Below are 23,227 nucleotides of genomic sequence, written 5' to 3'. Positions count from 1 at the left end.
TTAATAATTCAACGAAAATAGACTCGAATGCGACGCAGCTTTGGCGTGGGATGTCTTGATTTGACCGTGTCCCATTGGCGCCGTAGCGGCGTGCTGCAGCGCGGAGGCAGACGGGAATATCGTGGAGTAGGGACTGTGCAGCGCCGGGTGCGGGGTGGCGGAGCCGCAGTTTGTGGCAGCCCACGAGCCGCCACTGGTGAGCTGAGAGTGGGTCGGGTGACTGGATACTGTAGGGCCCGTAGATGAGGTGTGCGATACTGTCGGAGGAATCGAAAAGGACAGGAAAAACGGAGATTAGTCTATTAAGTTTTCTTTGTTGTTGCTTCAGACGTGTTTCAATTTGCTCTGTGAATACTGCATAATTGCGTATTGGCACTCGGTATCCGATGTCACGGCGTTATCACTAAAAAGCGTCTTCATTTCTTATGTACACTCGTTTGAATAGAAAGGGATTCGTAAGATACATGTATAAAGAATCGTTCTCATGTGTAGTTTTCTGTTTTCTTCATTGAAATCATGTTATAGCCAGACGATGTAATGATTGTATCAGAGATATCGTCATTCATTGAGAATAAAGTATACGTTAGATTGAAAGAACGTGTAAACCTTTAGACTTTTGTCATTCGATGTAATTTCTTAGAACTTTTTTCCAATGTCGGCCAATTATTTCTTTTTAATCTGCAGCCTTATATATTCAAGAACCGTCTTCTTCTGTATAGTACACAGTACTGAATGGGCAATCATTTGAAATTATTCAATAATTCTTTAGAATTTTATGATTTTTATGAGTAAAGCGTGGAGAAAGATTTTCACAAACAAGATCTGTACGATAATGATGTCATTCATTGTCATTTTAGACAATTTAGGAAATTGATGAAAATGAAGTAACCAATATAAAATAGTAAGAACATAATAACGAACACTAAACATTGCACAACATCCAGAAAACATTGGCAAGTACATTGTACATTTCTTTTTTTCATACACCATTGTGGTAGGTAGCGATGTCAATTTTAAAGATGATATTGTACCCCTCTTCTTTACTTTGTTTGTTGCCGGCTATAGGAATGTGAGGGGGCGGCAATAGGGGAGGGGGTGGGGGAAAGAGGAGGGGGAGGAGGGAGAGATTTGAGAATAGGTTGTCGGTTCTCACCTGAAGAGGCAGAAGAACTGACGTTTGTTCCCGAGCTACCCGTCGTGGGCGCCACTGGGGACAGGTCTTCCGCTTTCAGAGTCTTCTTCTTCACCGGCGACGCGGCACCGCTCGCCACCTTGGGCTGTCCCGGGGCGACTCCACCCTGGGAGTTCTGCAGCTGACCGACTGCTCCGTGCTGGCCGGTCGAACCGGAAGTCCCATTAGTGGTAGCACTTCCGGTGTTGGCACCACCGCTGGCGTTGGCGGGGCTGCTGTTGCTGCTGCTGTTGCTTGTGTTGCTGTTGTTGCCAGTATTGTTATTGTTGTTGTTCGTGCTGTTGTTGTTATTATTATTGGTTGACGAATTTGCGGCGGCGTTGGCGCGTTCGGTTTTCCTGAACTTTGCCCTCCGATTTTGAAACCACACCTAAACATAATGGCACAAATACATTTCAAACGTTTAAGGTGATGTTTGGTTGTTTGTTTGTTTGTAACACGTCACTATAATCATCCTGTTGATAGCGAAAGGGTTATTTTCATAAATCAATGTCAATAATGATTATTATTCAAAGAATTCGATAGTCTTGTTTGTCAGCCTTTTTGTGATCAGGGCTGAAAAACAGCCGCAATGAGATAACATGGGCGAACATAGTAATAATCTAAGTCTTAATAACCCTGTTTCTTTGCATCTTTAACAAGCCTGGCCAGGGTTTGATGATAAAGCCTAATTTCTTGTTTTGCATACTAAACTATATTGCCAAATCTGTTTCCACATAAAAAGTGTCCAGTTTAATGTTGTTTTCTCTATTCGTATTACAGTCATCTGCTTAAAAGTCATGCCTAACTTGTTTGAAAAAAATAATCGAAAAGATCGAATTCCCGAATATGACGAATGTCCACATGTCTTTTTCAAATCATTGAGAATTCTTTTACCTTTCATCCAACCTTGCACATGTATTCACACGACATTAGCATACATTTTATACAAGTAGATGTACCAATTTGCAATAGATATACATGTATAAATAATACCAAGGAGTTACCAGGTAGTAACTCCTTGATAATACTTAAAAAAAAAAAAAAAACCCGAGTATACCGATATATATAAAAAAGAGGGTTTCGTACCTGGACCCTGGCCTCAGTGAGGTCCGTCTTAAGGGCTAGTTCCTCCCTCTTGTAAATGTCAGGGTAATGTGTTTCCTGGAAGGCCTTTTCAAGCTCCTTCAACTGGGCGCTGGTGAAAGTCGTGCGGATCCGACGCTGCTTGCGCTTCTCGTGCAGGCCGTTGGACGCGGCCGAGCCTTCGTGCAGAATGCGGTGCATGTACGGCATTCCAGCGGCTGAAGATGGATAGAGGAATAAAAAGAGGCGATCGTTAATGATGATCTAATCATAAATATTTGCCTGCTCATACCGTGTTTTAAAATTTCTGTGTAAATTTAAGATTCTTATCATACATCTGTTACTTCAGGAAAACATAATGAAATACAAAAAAATATTCCCCTGATTTTTTGTTTCAGGTTTGAATGAAAACTAGACATGACTGTCATTTTGTCAATTTATATCAAAGGGAATTTTAATTTATTTTCTAGATGATCACAATATCAGCAGAGACGAAGTGAAACAGAAATAAGAATGTTTTTGAAACTTCCTTGCATCATTTTCGTTTTGTTGAATACTATAGATTATCAAAACCTTCTTGATAGAGACCAACAAATGCAAGAATTCCGAAAATATTAAACGGAAATTGCCATGATACGTCATTCATTGAATCCTGTTTTCAGTTCTGTTCTGTAAGAATTAATGTAGAAAAAAAAAAAACAACATACGGTTCACGACCACGTGAAAGCGTCATTCAAGAGATTGCATTGAGTTTCGTGATTCACAGGCACTTTTAAAACGAAACGTATCAGTAATTCATACATGTTTTAATGAACTCGAAGGAATCGTTTAATGAGGTGACACAATTATTAGCTTACATGCTGGCATTTTGAACGAGAATCGAAGCTATCTCGCATGTATATTAGCTTTGCGATGAAAGCCAGTAAATATACGCACCCCTGAAACAAACGACAACAATAACAGCGCATAACACAGTGCATGACTGTGGCTATGTAAGAATTACTCTCGCTCGCTCTCCATCTCTCTCTGCGAGTATCATACTGATGTAGAGCAATGTGCCTGTGTTTCTATTTTGGATGAAGTTTTTCCTCGTATATCACAATCATTGCGGAGAGGAAGGAAATCATACATTGTATTTCATCTCGCCTGATTGCACTATCTACGCAGCGCGTGATCCTAAGTCGTATTCGTCGATTACGGGTGAGGCGAACGTGCCTTCCGAAGGCCGCCCCAACTTCTCGAGCTCACGAGCCGGGCTGCTCAGAAGGGGATCTTCGCATGCATTTACACGCGCACACCATAGTCTGTGCATAGTTAATGTACATTATGCAAGCGTGTTACCACTCTGTTGGTTTTTCTTATACCTGTTTGGTATTAACCCCCCCCCCCCCTTCCTCCTTACACCACTCTCTTCATCCGTAAGTGTGGAAGAGAATGTTAAACACGAGGATTTGTGTAGCCGTGGTAAATCTTGTCAAATTCACTGTGGGAAGTCTGCTGTCAGTTTTTGAAATTAAACTGCTCGTGAAGATTTTTTTTTTTTTTGGGGGGGGTACAGCATGGCTAAAGGAATGAGCAACAAAGGGAAGAGAAAGAAAGAACGAAAGAGATAAAGATAGAGAGAGAGATATATGAATATGTTTGGCAGTTGTATTAAAATGCTTTCAAGCAGATAAGATCTCTTCCTACTGTCTTGTAGACTGCTTTATATGTGCTTTTGCGCGTGAGTCGTACTATATATTTCTGTGATTCAGAAATAACGCAAAAGTTATGATACATCCTTGAAAAATGATGGTCTCTTCTTAAAAAAAAAAATCACAAAAAAAAATAATACATTATCACTCACGCCATTCATCACAGAAATCACTATTGTGGTTGGCACTTAAACTATTATACCCACATTTATGATGTTATAGAAGTGATATAGTGAAGAAAGGTGGAAGTAACAAATTTCCCATTTTAAAACGAAGCAATATAACAGAAACAATCGCGTATCAGCAAAGCGCCCTCAACCGTGCTAACCTAGCTAACACATAAGGCCTACATTGCAACTGCGATCTCGTGTTTGTTGTGGTAAAATTGAGAGTTTCCTCCTTGTCAGCCTAACGTGATGAGATGGGAGACCCTTGACATTATCTGCTTCTGCCCAACGTCTCATAACTGCATTCAGTCACGTGTCCGTAGACCTCACAAAGTGGCAAAAGTCTTCTCATATTTCATAGGTCTCACTAGTGGTGCCACGCGCATAACACTGCTTTATCGCTTCACAGGTGAAGTCCCGTTGAGACAATCAGCAAGCTGCATTAAATAAGATTGATAATTACAAAGTTATGACATTCTGTATAATACACTTAATGATTCTTGTATAGTTGTCCTTCCAATTACATAAGTTGTACCATTGCCATGCAGTTTTACACAGAGAAGCCCGTTGGCTAGCTGTCTTATAATGTTGCGGTTTTTTTCCAATGTAATGGTTCTCGACTGAAGGGGTGATTCGCAAGGTTTCTCGGCAGCATTTGGCGCACGCTCCACGCGTTCGGAAAGTTTGGTGGCGATTTCTTTGATACCGTGAATTCATGCGTGCATCTATGCGAGCGTGCAGAGAGCAGTGTGTAAGGGCAGCTTAAGTACATTTGTACTAGTAATGCTATGTAGAACTTATGCAGTATCATTTTGAATGACATGATGTTATAATATACTTCTAGTCAGCGTCATACTTCAGCCGGAGTGATTGTCGCGTACACATGGTGTGAAGTACTCTTGCTGCTAATTACGATTACGGGTTTCTGTATTCATAATGACGAGAATGTACGTTCATGGATGATTTGAAGTAGGGAATATTAAGTTCTAAAAGTGTTCTTGACAGTTGTTTTTGTTTTCTTATTTCAATAAAAGTAAACATGGTATGATATACGTATATTTATTACGTCATACATGATAACACGATACACTATGCTTGTATCCGTGTGTGTGTGTTGTTTTGGAAGTAATAACATTTTGTAACATTATCACATTAACATAACATAACATAACATAACATACATAACATAACATAACATAACATAACATAGCATAACATAACATAACATAACATAACATATCATAACATATCATAACATAATATAACATAACATCACAACAAATATTTGTACAAACCCGAAAGAAACTTTGCAGTGACTTTTGACGTAATCCCTGTGTATTTGAATTGTTGCACATGTAGTAATTGACAATTATATATAATTTTATTGCCATTTTCTGGGGAAGTTTGCCTATTTGCGTAGAAGAATTAAGGTACGTGCAAGGATAGGCCCTACTTTATTTTCAGTAGCGACAGATATGGCGAAAAAAAAGTTATCATTCTTTTAAATTCGTTCCCTGAGAGGAGCTCCTCTGGTGTGAAAATAATGCGTAATTTCAAAAACCGTCAGTTTCCAATGTAATGTGTGATTCATGCACAAAAAAGGAGGACAATAAGGAAAATCATTGCGTAAGAAGCCTGGCTTCATAACATGCCGGCGAGATGATCTTTTTTTTTTCTTCAAATACAACTGAAGTGCACTATATTGTATGAACTCATAAACATTCATGAGACTATTGTTAGCAATTTTTACTGTAGTGATTTAAATGCTGTGAAGTCCTTGTTTTTTTACACAGGCACACACACAATCGTACATACATGTACATAATATACACTCTTAGGCGCCAAATGCATGCATAATGCATGCGTGGTTGTCCAGACGTTTCTGCCCTTGTGCGAAAGAGGTGATTTCCCCCAGCCTTAACGGAGCTAGTGTTTCCTTCATAATTTGGCTTGTTCGGCCGAAAATAAAATTAGATATTATTCAGACTTTAACTTAATTATTTCCGCCGGACAGAAATCCGAAAGGCTTTCACGTGTAACCATGGCGATCGCATGTGTGCAAGAATGCTCCAAGAAACTCGCTCCAATCCATAAAATTTTGATTCTGATTAGTGTAACGTTCCAAATTGCCCTTCCTCCAACAAACTGCATCTTGTCATGGCAATTAGGAGGCGGTAACGTGGTCTAATTGTGTTGCCAAATGATTGCACTTCTTAAGATATGACGATAATTCTTCATCTTTAAGATTCCAAAGTCATGAGATTGAAGGTAATAAATTTGCTATATTGTAAATAACACCTTCAGAAAGGTTTTACACTTTGCAGCCATATAAAAAGAACGAAATTAGAGTTTTGCAAGAAAAGTAAATACGGTGACTGTTAAGTACGATTATGTTTGTTTTAACCATAACTGACATCACAATCGTAATCTTTATTATCATATAATTGGAGATGTAACTCTGAACGGTTGTAGTTTTTATATTTATTTGTCAAGTAATCATCATAATCGTTGTCATCGCTAATAATTTGGCTTTGTTTTTAATGCTTATTCGTGCTAATGTTGGTAAAACAAACAAACAAACAAACAAACAAACACACGATTATAAGTAAAAGTAAAAGTGGTTCATGATATTATCAAGGACACTTCTTAATAATTATGTTGACAGCTAAGGACTTATGATTGTGTTATCGTTATGGCATTGAAGATGTTTACGAACTTACTGAGATATTGGCGGTAGAGAATTTAAGCAAAGAGAAAATGGGGTTACTAGCGGAATCACAGCTATATAGGGAGATGACATGAAATTAGAAAATAAAATACTCTGACGAAATCAAATACAATACAGCCACGGGCCTGTGTTAATCGGGGTTGTGGTAAATAGTGCTGTTGTTTTGGGTGTTTAGTTTTTTTTTTGTGCAATAACATGTCATTAATACACGTCTTTACGCGTCTGCGACCACCTATTCCATAAAATGTCGTTATTGATTGTGAACCTACAACTAGAACAATTCTAACATTGGTGTTTATTCAAAGTATGAATATCATTTCATATGCGCGCTGAAAACAAAGCTGTCAGGATGCTTTGTGTCCAGAGTTCCAACGAAGTTGGTCGATACGGAAAACAAAAGCCAAGCGTGTGACAAAACAAAAGGAGACAAATAAAATCCCAGCCGAATAATGATCCGCTTCATCGATAAATCGATACCAAGCTGAGTGCCAAATTTGTTCAGTCTCGCGCTTAATGACTTCGCGCCGGAGTATGGGATCAAAAGATTACCTTCTTTAACACACAAACTGCGACAGCAGCCGTCTGCGGCCACACACGCGGGACTTCAGCGATAGTATGTTGGTTTGAATCGATTACTGTTTCATAATCTGGATGAACATTGACGCGTCAGTTAGCAGATGGTGATAATGACTGGAATTATGACTCGTTTTAAATGCGCTCATGGAACATTAATAGCAGGGTATCGACACCATGATAACTTGCTAAAACACTATGCAGACGATAACAAAACAATTTGCAAGGGAAAGGCTATGAACAGTTTTTTTTTTTTTTTTTCATTATCCCTTCCTCTGTATTGGAAAAAAATAGGAATCTTGAAATTGATTTTTATCATTCTAAATTTGTTCCACAATCTTTCCCTTCCTCTGTATTGGAAAAAAATAGGAATCTTGAAATTGATTTTTATCATTCTAAATTTGTTCCACAATCTTATGCATTCTGACAACCAGCACTGTCAAGATACGTAGATCAAAGCACTTTGCAACAGATATAAAAAATGAAGAGTTATAACAATGGAGCAGTCAGCGCCGATTTATGTCTATATTCTGCTTGCAAAATTTCCCGTAAAAACTCTTCATGACAGGTCACTAGTATTATCAACTTGATAGTTCCCTAATTTTGGCTAATGTGTTGTCATTTCTAGCAATAAGCACAGGAGGAGCACAAGGTAAGCCTAAAAACAAACCACGAAACACACAGTAGGCTATCGGTTTTACCCTTTTCTCGAAGTCAGACAGCAGACGAAATGCACTTCCTTTCTGATACGTACTGAACCGGAAGTTAATTAGTATTGAAGTCCTACCAAAATGGGTATATGTGTGCTTGTATTTTGAATATCCTTTCGTGTTACAAACATGTTAATGTGTCGCGAGAACTAGAAGACAAAAAAGTCCATCTTGGGAGGGATATATTTTTTCAAAATGATATCAAGTTTGGTGGATGTACTCCCGATTAGCGATGAAACTATACAGAAATAAAAATATATCTTTCAAGAAGACTTTTATTCTTGTAATAAGGTCTATATATAGGCTGCTCGAAGCGGTACAAATTCATTACTTAACAACACCTCAGAAGAAAAAGAATATGCCTTGCAATACAAAGCGAGACGTATAGAAACAATCGCCGAGGTAAACACATCATTAGTTTTTATTTTTCTTATCTTTTAACATTTTTCCTTCTTTCTCTTTCACTTTCCTCTCTACCATCCCCCCATATATCTCTTCTCGTTTACTAGTATCTTCTTTCCCAGCTTAGTCAACCTTTGATGCATGTTATGAATTTTGTTTCTCGTATTACGCCACTTAGCGATGACAATGGGGATTTGAATACAGGTGTCAGATTAGATTTTTAAATGAATTTAGGGTTCCCAGTCATAATCATCATCATCGTTGGATATTTGATTTTTCTCTCGAGACCTAGGTCTTAATTCCATATTGCCACTTGATACGTTGTGCACCTTATACTTGTTTTAACGACAGTCTTTGCAATATTTTAGGCGAAAGAAACAAAATAGAATAAAACTAAGCATAAGTAAATAGAGAGATAGATTGGTATATTGAGATATATGACAGAGTAAGAGACTGAGAATGGTTGAATTCTTGCCTTCGTCAAAAACACTATTATGAAACCTTATATTCCTTATCAAATCTAGACTATATCAGTACTGCTGAAATAAACCAACGCAATTCGAACTCGCACCAATCAATGCCGTGTTCAGTTACTCGTTAATTTAAACGGTTTTTTTGAAAAAATATCATCAACTCTAGTTCATCTTTTTCATCACGGTTAACAGGAAATATTCTTATATCTCAACTGTTCCTTTCATTGTTGGCTTGCTGAAGCAGTAGTCGAGTAATCAAGTGATTGTCGAATCCCTTGTTGGTACAAGGCGATACGATGAGCAATGTAGCCCCAGGCCGAATAGCCCTCTCAGCTGGCATAGAAGAAAACCGGTATAAATTCCTTCGTCCACGATATCATCGATAACTCTCCCCCCCCCCTCTCTCTCTCTCTCTCTCTCTTATATCTCTTCTTCTCTCTTTCTTTCTTTATCTCTCCCTCTACCCCAAATGTATGGATATTCCTCGTGCTGGGTCCTAACGCAGCCATTTCCATAGTTTCATACTATTTCCATAGTTTTGAGTCTTTTCTCAGTCAGTTTTTCTTTCCATGGAGAGAATATGGTATCATAATCCTGGAGCGCCTACGGGCCTCGAAATTCAACCACGGGAGTAGGTTACCTCTGCTGCATCTGTTCTCCATCGTCCTTGCATGTGACCCATCGCCAGGATCGCCCCGGTGCGCAACGTTGTCTATACTGGCTGCATGTGCTGCCGCCAAACTCCGACTGCGTATCACTTAAAAACTGCCAATGTTTATAACATGGGAATGGCAATTGTAGGATCATTTCAGACTTCTTATTCTTAGTGACCTCCCTTCTACTATGTTTGCCAAGTTTTACTGTGCAACACAATCTGTACTTAAGAAGAAGTGTAAAACAAAATAACCACTCTGTCTGCGCTAGGTGGTATTTCTGAACAGACAACACAGCTTGGTCTGGAAGTTGATCAATATTTTCAAGCTTCTTATTCTTGATTTCCACCTTGAGCTAGATTTATAGTTTCAACGTTGGCTTTTGGTGTTTGTAAAAATGAAAGATATTTAGTGTAGGAAATGAAAAGACTGGAGATTCATGGCGAAGCGCAGCTTTGAAACAGCTATCTCTGGTAAAACATTTATTCAGAGACAAGATAGTCCAACAGACAATACGATAATATCTAAGCTGTCACCCCTAATTCAAGATGTTTAGAGTCCCAACAATCTTCAAAATTCGATTTCAAGAGGACAAGAAGAAGAAGAAAAGAGGAAGGAGAAAAATGGGATTGAGATTGAAAGCCCAAATCCTAAGAGTTTTTGTCGCTGTTTCCGTTTCGCCGGAATTGTTTGTTGTGTGGCTCTGGTTTGATCGAGAAAATCACCCCTAACCACTATTGACTTGCAACCGGCTGGAGACCGATACATGAAACTCTCTATAGATTGTCTCAGCAAACCCCTCATCCCTTTACCAATCAGCGCGAAAACAAACTGGAGACGAAATGATGAGCGTCAACCGCACCAACAAAGGCAACATAACCAGGGGGGCAATACTTCCAGGGACATTAAAAACAAATTGGCTCCTTTTCCCCCTTTCTCTTTCTTTTATTTTCTTCCCCATCTTCCAATCCGTTCCTTCCTTCCAATCCTCCCTCCCTCCCTCACTCCCTCCCTCTTTCCTTCCCGCCTGCTGACCTGAAATTAGAGTTCTTGCACATTAGGGGGAAACACGCCAATTGATGTGGTTGTGATTTTACTTCCAGGTATTCCGATGGGGGAAAAGGGAAGACTGAAAAAAAAAAGTTTTTGCAAAGACTTGGCTTGTTCTTCGTAGGCCCGTCTGCGTCACTCTGTTGTTACATTCTCTATGCTCACGCTGTAATGTTTGACGGGTGTGCGCCCCGAAACGTTCCCACCGACCCAGAAGCTCATGAGCTATAGCGCCTGACTTAAAGAGAAACAACATGAAACTCGGAACGGATACGATTTCAGCGAGATGTTTCAGCAATCTTTTTTATTTCACTTGATGAGGCGTTTAATTTATCTTATCCTGTTCCACTTTCCGTGTCGTTTACTCACCCACTATAGCCACGGGAACGTGGTTAGATTACTGGCCTATGGGTCTGAATTTTCCTCGCGCGAAACAAAATAAACTCCGCCTGTCAGTTTTCACCGCCGCTCTTTCCCCTCCTTCATGCGAGGAGAAAGGGATGACAAAAGGACGGCTACAAGTGTGTCGGAGAGACGTAAATCAATCAAATGATGAATTCGATACGCCTGACTTCGGTGATCATCAGCGGCAGTTACTGTTTTCATTAACCTTGTAGATTCCCAAATCCACGGAGCTCATGGAAAGTGACACACATTTAACAATTGCTCAGAAAAAAAAAGAAACCCTTACAAATACTTACTAAACTTAGAATAACAAAAATAAAAGTGGAACAAGAAAATATTTTCAGTGCTGCTATAGGGAGAAACATTCATTTCTTCCGAATATACAGAATGATAAACAACAACAACAAATTCCTTGTCGGATTATAATTCGCTTTCAAACATGTTCCTCTATCGATATCAAAAAAGGGTGTCACGACATTTGCTTCTGCAACTGTACAATGGCTCCGGTCTTATCTTATCCAAGGACTTGTTATAGTTAGCCTCGTTAGGGTTGTGAAAGGGCTTTAGTTTGATGTGAGGATTGGGATTAGGGCTATATGGCTATGTTTGCGGGTAGAATTTATGTTTGGCTTAGCTTGTATAGATATTCAATGGGAGCAATTGTCACATGAGCAAATGTCATGGAACCATCAAAAATCATCGTGAAGAAGATCCTTGATAAGATGTATACGTTTCCGTCTATCTTAAACGGTAGATAATTCAGCAGTATAATACCTAGGGATAAATGGTGCGCACTGTGCTTGCTCATAATTTTGAAGATAAAATGCACGTATTTTCTCAACGTATTTGAATTTATCTGAAAATGAAGTCTATTAACATTCTTCAACTTAGATACTAAAAAAAAAGAAATGCTGAATAATTTCATTGATGATCTTAAGCAGTTAACATATAACATATTCTTTCTTACCTCTTTCCAAATTATTATCATTGTTATTATTATCATTATTATTTTTATCATTATTGTTATTTATATTTATTTATTTATTTATTTACTTATTTATTTATTTATTTATTTATTTGACCTTTCAGACATGTGTACATGGGTAAACACAAAACACATTTGATTCAGCATAACATAGATAAGAAAAATTGTAACACAGAGACAAAGCACAAATGAAAAAAAAAACTAGATTGGAAAATAGAAAACAGATGATCCACTCTATAAAATCTTTTCTAAAATAACTTCATTTTATTAAAAAAAAATACCTCTTGAAATATAGTTTTTATATCTATAAAAATGGATTTATTTTTCATTCCAAAAGCTGCTATTATTCTCCCTGTCTTGCCAGGCAGAATTTATAAGTAAAATGGTAAAGTAATATCAAATAATTTTACATCATAATTACACAGTAATAGAAACCTCCCACCTATTTTCCCGAAACAGAAGTCAATGTAAAACCCCATCTTCCTTTCACATACTTATATACACAGACGCAGATACACTCACTCACATACACACACGCACACACACACACACACACACACACGCACACACACACTTCATAAACACATGCCCTATAGTACACCTACATGTATGAGCCACTCTGACTTTATAGAGTACAAGAAAAGGACGATTTTCTAACTCCCCTCCACATCGTCCCATCCACGCCACGGACCGAGATCCTTATTAATTCATTGATTGATTGATTTTTATTTTCTTTACGCTCTGCCTGTCTGCCCGCTACTCTCCCTCTCCCTTTCTCTCTCACTCTATATACGACCCTTTATCATTTCTCCATATATAATATATCTTTTCTCTTCTTCTATATCTCTTTTCCTGTGCTCTTTAAGTTTCTATCTCCTTCGTTGTCTCCTTCCTTCATTTCCCGCGCTTTTCTGTCTTCCCCTTTTCCCCGTATACCCGTGTAAAGGCGGAGGCGCAACCTCTCGCCGTCTGTCGCGGCGGGGGAACCCCGGCCATATGTTGGTATCGACCCGCATCGCTCAATCTCGTCGTGGAACAACCATCCTTTCCCCCCTTACCTCCTTACTTCATCGCCCAATGATATTGCCATTTTCTCGTGCGAAGACAAGCAAACACTGGGGCCCCCGCTACACATAGAGACGATCACTGGAATATAGACGTCCAAATGTCAACATTTAAACATCTCCTAATTTGAACAGAGTGAACTCCGCATCGCTCAAACAATCACAGTGATTTATTTTTCTTTCGACTAGCGGGGAGAGACTTGATTAATTATTTGGAGTAATGCTAGCTCGCTGATAGCGCGTGATCTTTCGACGTCTTGCAAAGGAGAGGGCATGCAGCAATAAAAAGATGAACTTGAGGTCTTTTTAATGCTCACATGTGATTTACAAGAATGAAAGATGTCATTTGAGAAATTATACTTTCTTTCCAACGTTTCTTCCCCCTGTGTATATCGAGAAAACGATCGTGATTCTCGTCCGAATCGATTCTTTTTACGTCAACGAGAAAGTATGATACAATGACAACCGGTGCAAATGTTGCTTAACTTACTTAACGGTGTTTCATTCTGTGTTGTTTCTTAATGTATTGGAATCTTCTAGTGAATTTGGTTTATACGTTAATTGTTTGTATCGCATATGTAACGGATCCATCTGTGCAAGAGATCCATGAGATTAACTGATAAAACATAAAAAGATACATACATACAAAAACATAAAAAGATAAGTACTAAGTTTAAGTCTTGTCATTTTGTACGGCAGCCATCTTGATCGGTCAACTTTGAGTAGGTACAACTTTAAGTAAAGCTTTGACACAGAATTGAATTGTAATCATGTGATTCTTCTTCTTCTTCTTTGCAAACTGTCCACCAGCAGATGTAAGAACGAAAATAAGTCAAATTATAATTTGATACCTCACCAGTCAGGAAACGTATATAATAGCGTAGTTGCTTACTGAATTTGATTATAATCTAAACTAGAGAAATATCTTATCCAGCGTAGCCATTAGAAACTGTAAACTATATAGAACATCAACGTGATATATGACAGTAGAATTAGGAACGAATTGGTTAAATACACTATGGGTAAAACTACAAGATAAAAAATGATTACGTCACATAAACACAAAAACTATGATGTCAAAATGTTTGTTTCTTGAATCAAAAGTCTGAAAATATGTAATTGACATTAAATTTACTCCGATAACGTGATTTATTGCGGATAAATATTGCCATAAATGGATAAGTAATGAAATATCTCGTAGATTATTTATAAATGGCCTCATTTAAAAAATGGTTTCTTACACCGTCCAAAATTACCTGTTTGAATTTGATTTGAATCAATACTATATTTTCTTCCTTGAAATCTCGTTGCTTTTCCAACAATAGCGACGAATGTTTAACCCTCTGAATGCCACATTGATTTCCTCTCCATAGGTTTGTGTGTGACATTTGTGTACATTTGACTTATTGGCACTGAAAGGGTTAACCTCCCTGTTTAAACGCTTTTCGTGTGTTATTCTTTATTCATTGTCAGATAATATCATCAACGTTTTCGAGAACCAAAAATGATTACATTTCAACAAAAACAAGAAGATTTGAATAATAACGAATACATTTCAACAATTTGAAAGCAGTCATATTTGTTGGCCGTATATATATTGATATCACCGTTCACATATACTATTAAGATATTTACTCAGTTTGATTTCCTGAATAAATATCAAATTTTTAGTAGCTAAAGTTTTGGGAGTACTTCACGGCATATCTTTAATTGCAAAAGCCAGGGATATGCTAAAAGCCAGGAGATAGTAAGGAGATATACAGATTACGACGAAAAGCATCCGGCTAGAAAAAAAAATAAATTCTATATAGAATGTTTTACTCTTCTCTTTGAAAAACGGTTTGTATTGTGTGTGTTCAATCAATGGACTTTATTCCAATTCTACATAATATATGACTGTATCAACAACAAAAAAATGCCAAAGTACACATGCACACACATGCACACACACCAGCCATAATCATTTTGTTTTTAGATGGCATTGATGTGGAGAACGTTAAACATACGGAATGTCACAGTCCGACCTTTCAGTTTATTCCAGCAATCCTGCAACGGAGAATCCAGAATATGTCTCACTTTATGGGAGATTCTTACTTATTCCTACCAAAACATTATAACAGATGATGTAAAAAAAAAATCCCAGCCATTATGATACTGTAATCAAAACTGTCTTTGTAGGTGCAATACTTCTAATGTAACAAAATTATGTCACCTTATACACGTCTGGATCAATTTCAATAATTTTCCCTACAGCTTATTGTCTTCAAACGATTTTGTAATGGTTTAAGTGTTATTCATTTACTGGATTGGCTTGGTTTTTTTGCTCACAAAGTAACTTTGCGGTAACACTATTACACGGTTTCGATTTCATTCTGAATAGATAGACATCGTTGTGTTTATATCAATAGAACGACCAATTCACATCGATTTAAAACGTGTACAGTTATTCCCTAACACAGGGATAGAAATTCGCATAAAACTACGCACATAATTACTAGATGAATACAATAACTATGCATGATGCGGCTGAAGATACACCCGTCAAGGGTGGCAGGACTCAAGAAATCATATGAATCAGGAACTGATAGCGTACCAAGTATTTGAACTGATCGGAGACAGAAAATGCGTACATAACAACTGTTTAATAGGAGGTTGATCACAGTCTTTTTTGCGTGCCATAGAGACATGTGTATGTCAACTGGTCACATATCTAGCAGCATTTAAGGATGACAAACTCTTAATAAGGGCTACTTCAAATTGAGATTTTCCTGAATCTTGTATGTATCAATATGTAAATGTGAAATAGGTGGGTTTTTTCTCATCTCTTTACTTTTGTGTTTAAGGCATATTTTGTGGCAAGTGAACTGAATAGGAGAGGAAATGATCCATTTCATTTTGATTGTTGCAATCTTGAGGAAATTGAAAGGAGATATTGCATGTCATTCAATGAATTATTATAGACGAGATGCAACAAAAATGACAACAATTTTTATTCTATTTTTGTGGAAACTATTTACCTGAGATTGATACGGCATATCAATATTTGTATTATTTTTAGATAACGATTCGATGTTAGGAGATATCTTACAGTGATACAGCGTCGAAGCGTTACGTAGTCCCTATGCCGCTTCAGGGAACGTGGATTTCGCCAATTATTGCTATCTGGTTTCCTGCAGACAAATGCATCGATGTTTTAAGCTTTTCATAAGATACAGGAAAGAAAGGTAACGTTCGTGATTCAACGGTTATCTGCTAGCTGGGCCGGCTTTTTTACACGCCACATAATAATGATTTTTTGGCTTTACTGGATCGCTCTCTTACGCGATCCATCATCATTTGTCAGGCCTGACCCTAATGAATATGATATCGTCATTTTATGGCGCTCTCAATTGAACGTTCACTCCTTTCACTTCACACAGTCGGTATCATGTCAAAGGCTGTCTGTATAAATGGCACTCTGCGAATACGCATCGGTTGACAAGCGGGGGACCGATAAGGATCTAGGCGGGTGGCACGGGCACGAGAGAACGGCGAGAGCGCTGTGGCTTTCAAAATCTGCCCATATGGAGCATTTCTGCACTTCTGTCGCGTGCGAGAATGCGGAACGGCGCGCCAAAGTTGGCATCCGCTACTGCCCTTTCTGTTTGGGGGGATTTAGCGGGTGCTGTCTGTGCGCCACGGCGGGCGGAACGCGACGAATAATGGCGAAATCAATTCATAGTAGCTGGGAGCGTCCTTAAAGCGGATTATGACCGGTCTATTTTCACCCCCTCCTCTTATGTCTCTTTATCAGCAATCTCTTAAACAATACGGGTACATTTCCATAATTGACCTGCCGTGTCCTCGAAATGATTTCTGTACAAGTCGGGCGGATTGGAAAGCGCAGTCGATGATTATTGTACCAGCGATTGGTTGTACTTTAAGCGGGAGGAGGTAATTTCTCATACTGGGGGATTACTGGTGGGATTCTATTCATTGATCGGCGGGCTTTAACAATGAAAAAAAAAAGGCACACTGCAGACAAAACACAACAGTGACAAAAAGAAAATATACCCAACCAACAGATTGGGTGATGATATATGATAGAAAAAAAAAACCCATACATATCCAACAACGGAAGGAAAATCAACAATAATAGGTCTTGGTCCTAGTGAACCTGACTTTTTCTATTACCTTGTCATGAAGAAAATTAAAGTCTTTACTACAGCAGATTTTAATCAATCGGATATATTATGAAGCAGCATCCTTTATGTTGAGCGTGACATTAATTATATATTTCATTCTGCAATTTTCAATGTTAATGATCATGTCCTTTTCACAACTTTTATATGCTGTTGTGCTCTTTTATAGCGAAATAAATCTTCTAGTGGAATAATGATTGACAACTATACTTTCTTCCTTGGTAGTGTTTTTCTATTTACAGAATTTGTCAAAATCTACAGATTGACATGAATATCATGTCCAGACGTCATACACCCCGTAACAATAAAACGACACTAACACCAACAACAGTGCAGTCACTTTTTGCAGTATGTTTTGTTCTATTTTTCACAATCAAAATTGACTGAGGTGTAGTTGGGATGGAGGCAATATCAATTATCTCATTGAGATTGTTAACTTGATCAACTTATTGAACTCTCATTATTATAAAAATGTTCACAAATAGACGCAGGTATCCTGAAAGCTGACTATCAATTATCTATAAATAGGAACTATGTGTAATCCTCCTATTGTATTGTGAGATTGAAGTTTTATTTCATCCCAAGGGAACAAATCTTTCCTATATAGATTATTCAAAGAATGGCAATAATTAGATATGAAGAATTCAATCCCAAATCTTGATTTCTGATTCCAATTAAAGAAAGTAAATCTGATGAAATCCTGTATGAGAGAGATTTTTTGGAAACTTGTGAAATTATGCAGCACCATTATCAATTCATTTGCATATTACGTCGTTTCGAAAAAGCCTGTGATACGTCAATATCACAACTCCACTTTAGTGTCTCCTTTAATGAATAAATCTACCATTTTGTTTATATTATGATGCCACTCTTTTATCAAAGCTAACTGGAGCATGGACTGCCACTGAACTTTACGGGCATGAACACATCAAAATTGATGCTTCAGATAAGAAAAACCGACCGTCTCTTTCAACTTGAAAAAAAAAAGATATTTGAGGGATGACATTAATTTCAGTATTTTTATGGGGAAATCATGTTACTCTTATTGACAGGAAGGCATCTTAATATGACGATGTGTGTGTGTGTACTTTTTAAATCTTTTTTACATTTCCGCGTACCTAATGTCGAAATTGAGTTCTTGCTTTTCGTGTGTTTAAATAGTGAATTAGAGTTAGCCGGTGAAAATGAAGTAGAACACTATCTTTTTTTTTTCTTTTGAAGATGTCTCTTGCACTACATCGGAATAAAATATACTTCAGAAGACATAAATGAGCAGGGCTCTGTTGATATTTCGTGTAATGAAGCTCTCCAGGCGTTTTTCATGTCGGCATTTTTTTAAAATCTTGTTTCCACTAGTTGCGTATGTAGGATAGTCCAGATGACATGACATGACATGACATAGTGTTTTTCCTGACATAGCCCTGTGATTCTAAAACATTTTAGCTCAGGAAATGATGTATAATTCGACTGTCAGTCATATCTATATATAAGCTTTATCCCCTAGTGTGTGCTTAGGTTGCGTAGAGCAAAGGGGGAAAAAATCGAGTACTGAGGATGGTGCTAATCTCCACACAAAACATGATACTAAATATGGCAAAAAACCTGGACCCCCTCCAAAATGGGATGGACAATTTCATTACGATCCCTCTCAACGCTCAAGCTACCTTTGTGCATGTTCAGGACGATGATGGGCAACTTGATTTAATCAGAAATAGGGTCCTTCACACACCTAGGGGATAGCCTCTTGCCTGGGTTTGGCAGATGACTTTTCCTCCTTGTGTGACGATGGCGGGGAAAAGGAGGATGCGTAGCTAAGGAGATGTTAGGTGGGCATCAACGGGAGGAGGAAAAAACGCGGGAAGGAGAAAATCTCATCGGCGGAGAAGCGCGGGGTTGATTGGGTGCGTGTTCCTTCGCTGGAATTTGAGTCGGAAAAGCCCGCGGATTCTCCAGACGAGATCGGACTGTGCACGGGCCACTCATATCGCTTTACATTAATTAATCACTATTCATTTTTTTTTTTTTGTGGGGACTGGATTAAAAAAAAAAGGCACAGACATTGCACACGTGGAAAAAAAAAAGATGAAATAGCATGCATGGCTACGGGCAATATTCTCCTGGAGAAGTCAGCTAGAGCATGCTATCCGGCACCTTCCCAGTAATCGACTGAATAAAGAAAGGGGATTGAAGAGCTAAGCGAGGATTTTACCAACAAGTCTTTGTACATTTACCCTGATTCTTTTTTCTCCTCCCTCCGCCTTTCGTGACGTTGACTTCCAAACAAATTTTGCAGGCAGGAGAAGGCTGAAATCCGATTCAAATCAACCGCTAGTCACTTCTTGTTTATCAAGTAGCACGATGGGTCCTCAAATAGCATTTAATTCGTTTGGGATGCTCCGCAATTACTTGAGCAAACGCCAGTTCGGCACCGATAACCGTACTTAAATCACATCCAAATTGTCGAGTTGCCGGGAAATTGCTAAATTGTAAGATTGCCGATTGAATAGGAATGTCGCGGAAAAGAAGTTGGCATCCGAGTTAAAGGAGGTGCGTGAGGCGAAATAGAATGAAAGGAAAGAGGGAAACTAAATAATGAAGGATAGTCCTTTGTCCGATGAATGAAAGACGAACACTCAACAAGAATAATGATTATTTCTGACGATCTGTTTGGATAATAAACCAGATACCTACCTGTTTGCTACCTCAGTAAAGTAAAGTAAGTAGGATGAATTATAAAGTCTGTTACATAACCAAGCTTTTTGAGTTAAAGAATTGCAAGACCCTATTATCGTATTTTGTTATAATTGTTCTATGTATTTTCCATCGAGAAATACGAAAATCAAATTGAAATTGAAATTGAATTGAATGCATATACCTCAAAATATCGAAAACGCAAAAGAGACCAAACAGAGAAGGGAGAAAATCATCACTAACATAATCATATATCTTTATCTTTAGGTTCAAATTCGTGTTCCTGTAGAATATTATATATATGACTATTATTTTATCACAATGTATTCTGAAAATCATTCTGAAAAGAAACAGTTCAACGTCGCCCTTTTGTCTTCTGTTTTGTGCCAAAAAGAGATCTTTTGCTTAACATGAAAAAACAAAACACATGAAGTACTGATGAAAAAAAAAAAGAACTGCTTGAGCGGACTCCTGGTGCATTTTATATCATCACTGCAGAGCTAAACATTTCTTCAATTGAGATTTATTTAATAACTGTTGCACCCTCCTTTACTTCGCGATGCCTTGATAGTGACAATTTGTTCCCGCCAAATTCAGTTTAGCCCTCCTCATTGGCGTAAACAATGCAGTAATACAATTTGTGTGAATTACCAATTCGCTAATGTAATGTTCCTCGCGTTGAGGAAAAAGGCTATTCAGTCGTGCGAGTTTCCTTGTCGAAGTTTTGTTCCTGTTTATTCAAAAGGCAAACGTCGTCGACGTTAGAGGGAGGGCGAACGTGCGAGCCTGGATTTGGACGGAATTTAGCTAATCAATTAGGAATGCAAATGCTACGTCTTTGCAGAGGTGATTTTATTACGGGTAATAATGCTATTGTAAGACATGTTCTTGTTGCTGGCGTTCGATTTTGTGAAAATGGAGATGCATCACCTTTATATTTTCCGTATATTTTCCCTGCTTTTTTTTATTTCCGTTCCTTCTTTCATCAAAAGCCATTTTAAGCCAACATATTATGCCTTTTCTTCCTAGAAGCTCTCATAATTTCTGCTGTTTGTGAGATTACTCATTATATGGTTTCAGAGAATTGGCATGGGATTTCAAATTAGTTTCCGAACTGTCAACAGAGTGGTAACGTTCTTATACTTGCGCTATATTTGCTTCATGTTTGAATCTACCACTTGTTCAAATAACCCCAAAGGCTCCCATTGTATGCACCTCTCCAAAGTATAGAGAAGGATAATGACTAGAGCCCGTGCCTTATTCAATTCTGGAGAACATGAAATTCCAGCTGTAAGCCTGACATTTAATATCTTTATGTCGTAAATGCATATACAGATTTCGCGCAGTTTCTTCTGACACATTGACTTATACAAACGATGCATGAATATTGATTCTCAATGAGACGAATGCTGAATTTAAAACAAGAAGTGGGATGGGGATTTGACCTGCAAAAAAGGGGGAAAAAGAACTATATTCTATAAAACAATTCTAAAAAACGTTGATATGACAACGAACTTTAGAATCAATATTAATCTTGTATGATACACCAGGCAAGGGAGTTTGCTACTAACATTGTCAAAATGCAAGAAAGCAGACTATATATATATATATATATATATATATATATATATATATATATATATATATAAATTATATTAGAATGTAAGTATGTGCATAATACATGTATGTTTAAGAAAAAGAGAAGGAAAATTTTTAATCGATTTAATTAACTTAGCAACGTGTTTAAAATAAGTCTTTTTTATTTTCAATTTTGGCTTTCCCACCATCATGACACAAGGACATCATTTGGCTCTCAAACTCAGGGTCACATGCTGACTATATCTGCCAGCGCAAATTTATTGAACTACAAGCTCTGAAATGCACACAGTCTCCACGAACGGGATTCAGAAGGGAGAAAAAAAAACATTTGATGGGCAAGGTAAGCGTAACATAAACAAATAGAAAATCGAAATTGGTTTGGTGACTGCAAAGAGGGAGAATGTTCGAATTAGCTGGCAGACCGACTTGGTAAACGGAACTAATGTCATTGCTGGACGCGCACGCCAGCTGTTAACGAAATTACCAATAATTTACCAACAAATCAAATCAAGACAAGACAAATCACATGATGAACGATCATCAGCGACACTAAAGCGCTCAAAAAACAAAACTGGGCAAAATTGATCGAATTAACTTCGGTGTAAATGTCGTTATGTAATTTGGCGGGCAGCAAACTGTATTTGGACCTGATCAACTTAGTTAGAGGTTACAGGGGACCGGGGATAGGGGAGTTGGTTCTCCAAGCGCCGCGCTTAATTCTATAAATGAAGGAGTTTAGAGATATAAAAATGACTTGATACGATTTAAGCCGCAATTGGGGAGATTGGAGAGTCGGGATTCAGTTAGACCTCACCCTCCAGGAAAAAGGCACGCTCTTTTTTCCGTTTAAGGTGTAATTTTGTTGTGGAAAGGACTTACCGCTGGAATACGGAGAACACTGCGACATTTGTTGATGCTCCATCATCGAAGCCAGGTTACATGTTCCCGCCATGCCGCCCGCTCCAGTCCCGTAGCTCACCGACGGTCGGAGGCTGCTGTACGGATAGCCCTGGCTGGGTTGGGAACTGACCGAGCCCGGGAATTCTCCGTAAGATGTCGGGATTCCCAGTCCCGCTCCTTCAACACCACCGAGACAGGAATCGTAGGCATTTTGGCCCAAATAAGAAGAGTAATCCATCATGCTAGCAATGGAACGGCCAAAGACCAACTGTCTTTAAAATATTGACCAAATATCGACAAAATTTGGATTCACGACAGGGGGTGTGCTTTTGGAAAAGTAATGTATGTTGCGGAGATAACAATTAATGCATCTGTTCTTTTGGACGTGCTTGGAGGGTTCTCCCAACTGATGGAGTTTATCTGGAGTTAATTTCGGCAGAGGAGATAGAAGTGGATGAGTGTGATGTGATAAGACGAGATAAGACGAGTCGATCTAATTGAGAGATGAAGACGGTGTTTAACGCTGCCTGGCCGTGACGTAATCACGTAGCCCGCTCTTGATTGGCCAGTTAGTGCATCTCATGAACACACACACAGTGAGATGTCAAGCTGGCGTTATTGTATGTATTCGTTTTTCGCAACTGATGATGATTCCTACAGAAAAGGGAATTCATGTAACTTGAAGGAACGCTCCT

The 23,227-nt window shown here is 38.3% G+C and overlaps 1 protein-coding gene across 1 annotated transcript; it reads right to left on the bottom strand.

Moving 5' to 3' along the window:
• Positions 1-22,773, bottom strand: LOC140235207 (uncharacterized). Its single transcript, XM_072315240.1, has 4 exons — positions 22,515-22,773; positions 2,261-2,475; positions 1,154-1,562; positions 1-257 (listed from the first exon to the last, which is right to left on the bottom strand). The coding sequence occupies exons 1-4, from the start codon at positions 22,771-22,773 to the stop codon at positions 1-3; spliced, it is 1,140 nt and encodes a 379-aa protein (XP_072171341.1).
• Positions 22,774-23,227: the final 454 nt, after the last annotated feature.

Source organism: Diadema setosum, chromosome 11 (genome assembly GCF_964275005.1).
Source record: "Diadema setosum chromosome 11, eeDiaSeto1, whole genome shotgun sequence".
Lineage (NCBI taxonomy): Eukaryota > Metazoa > Echinodermata > Echinoidea > Diadematoida > Diadematidae > Diadema > Diadema setosum.
The sequence above is the reverse complement of the archived record's forward strand: the minus strand, read 5'-3'. Positions and strand labels throughout refer to the sequence as shown.

Bases quoted from the DNA above. Each gene is read 5' to 3' on its own strand.
- LOC140235207 (XM_072315240.1), bottom strand. From the start codon at position 22,773: ATGATGGATTACTCTTCTTATTTGGGCCAAAATGCCTACGATTCCTGT. The intron at 2,476-22,514 runs GCGGTAAGTCCT...ATCCATCTTCAG, and splicing joins GCAGTGTTCTCCGTATTCCA to CCGCTGGAATGCCGTACATG. The intron at 1,563-2,260 runs GTACGAAACCCT...CATTATGTTTAG, and splicing joins TCACTGAGGCCAGGGTCCAG to GTGTGGTTTCAAAATCGGAG.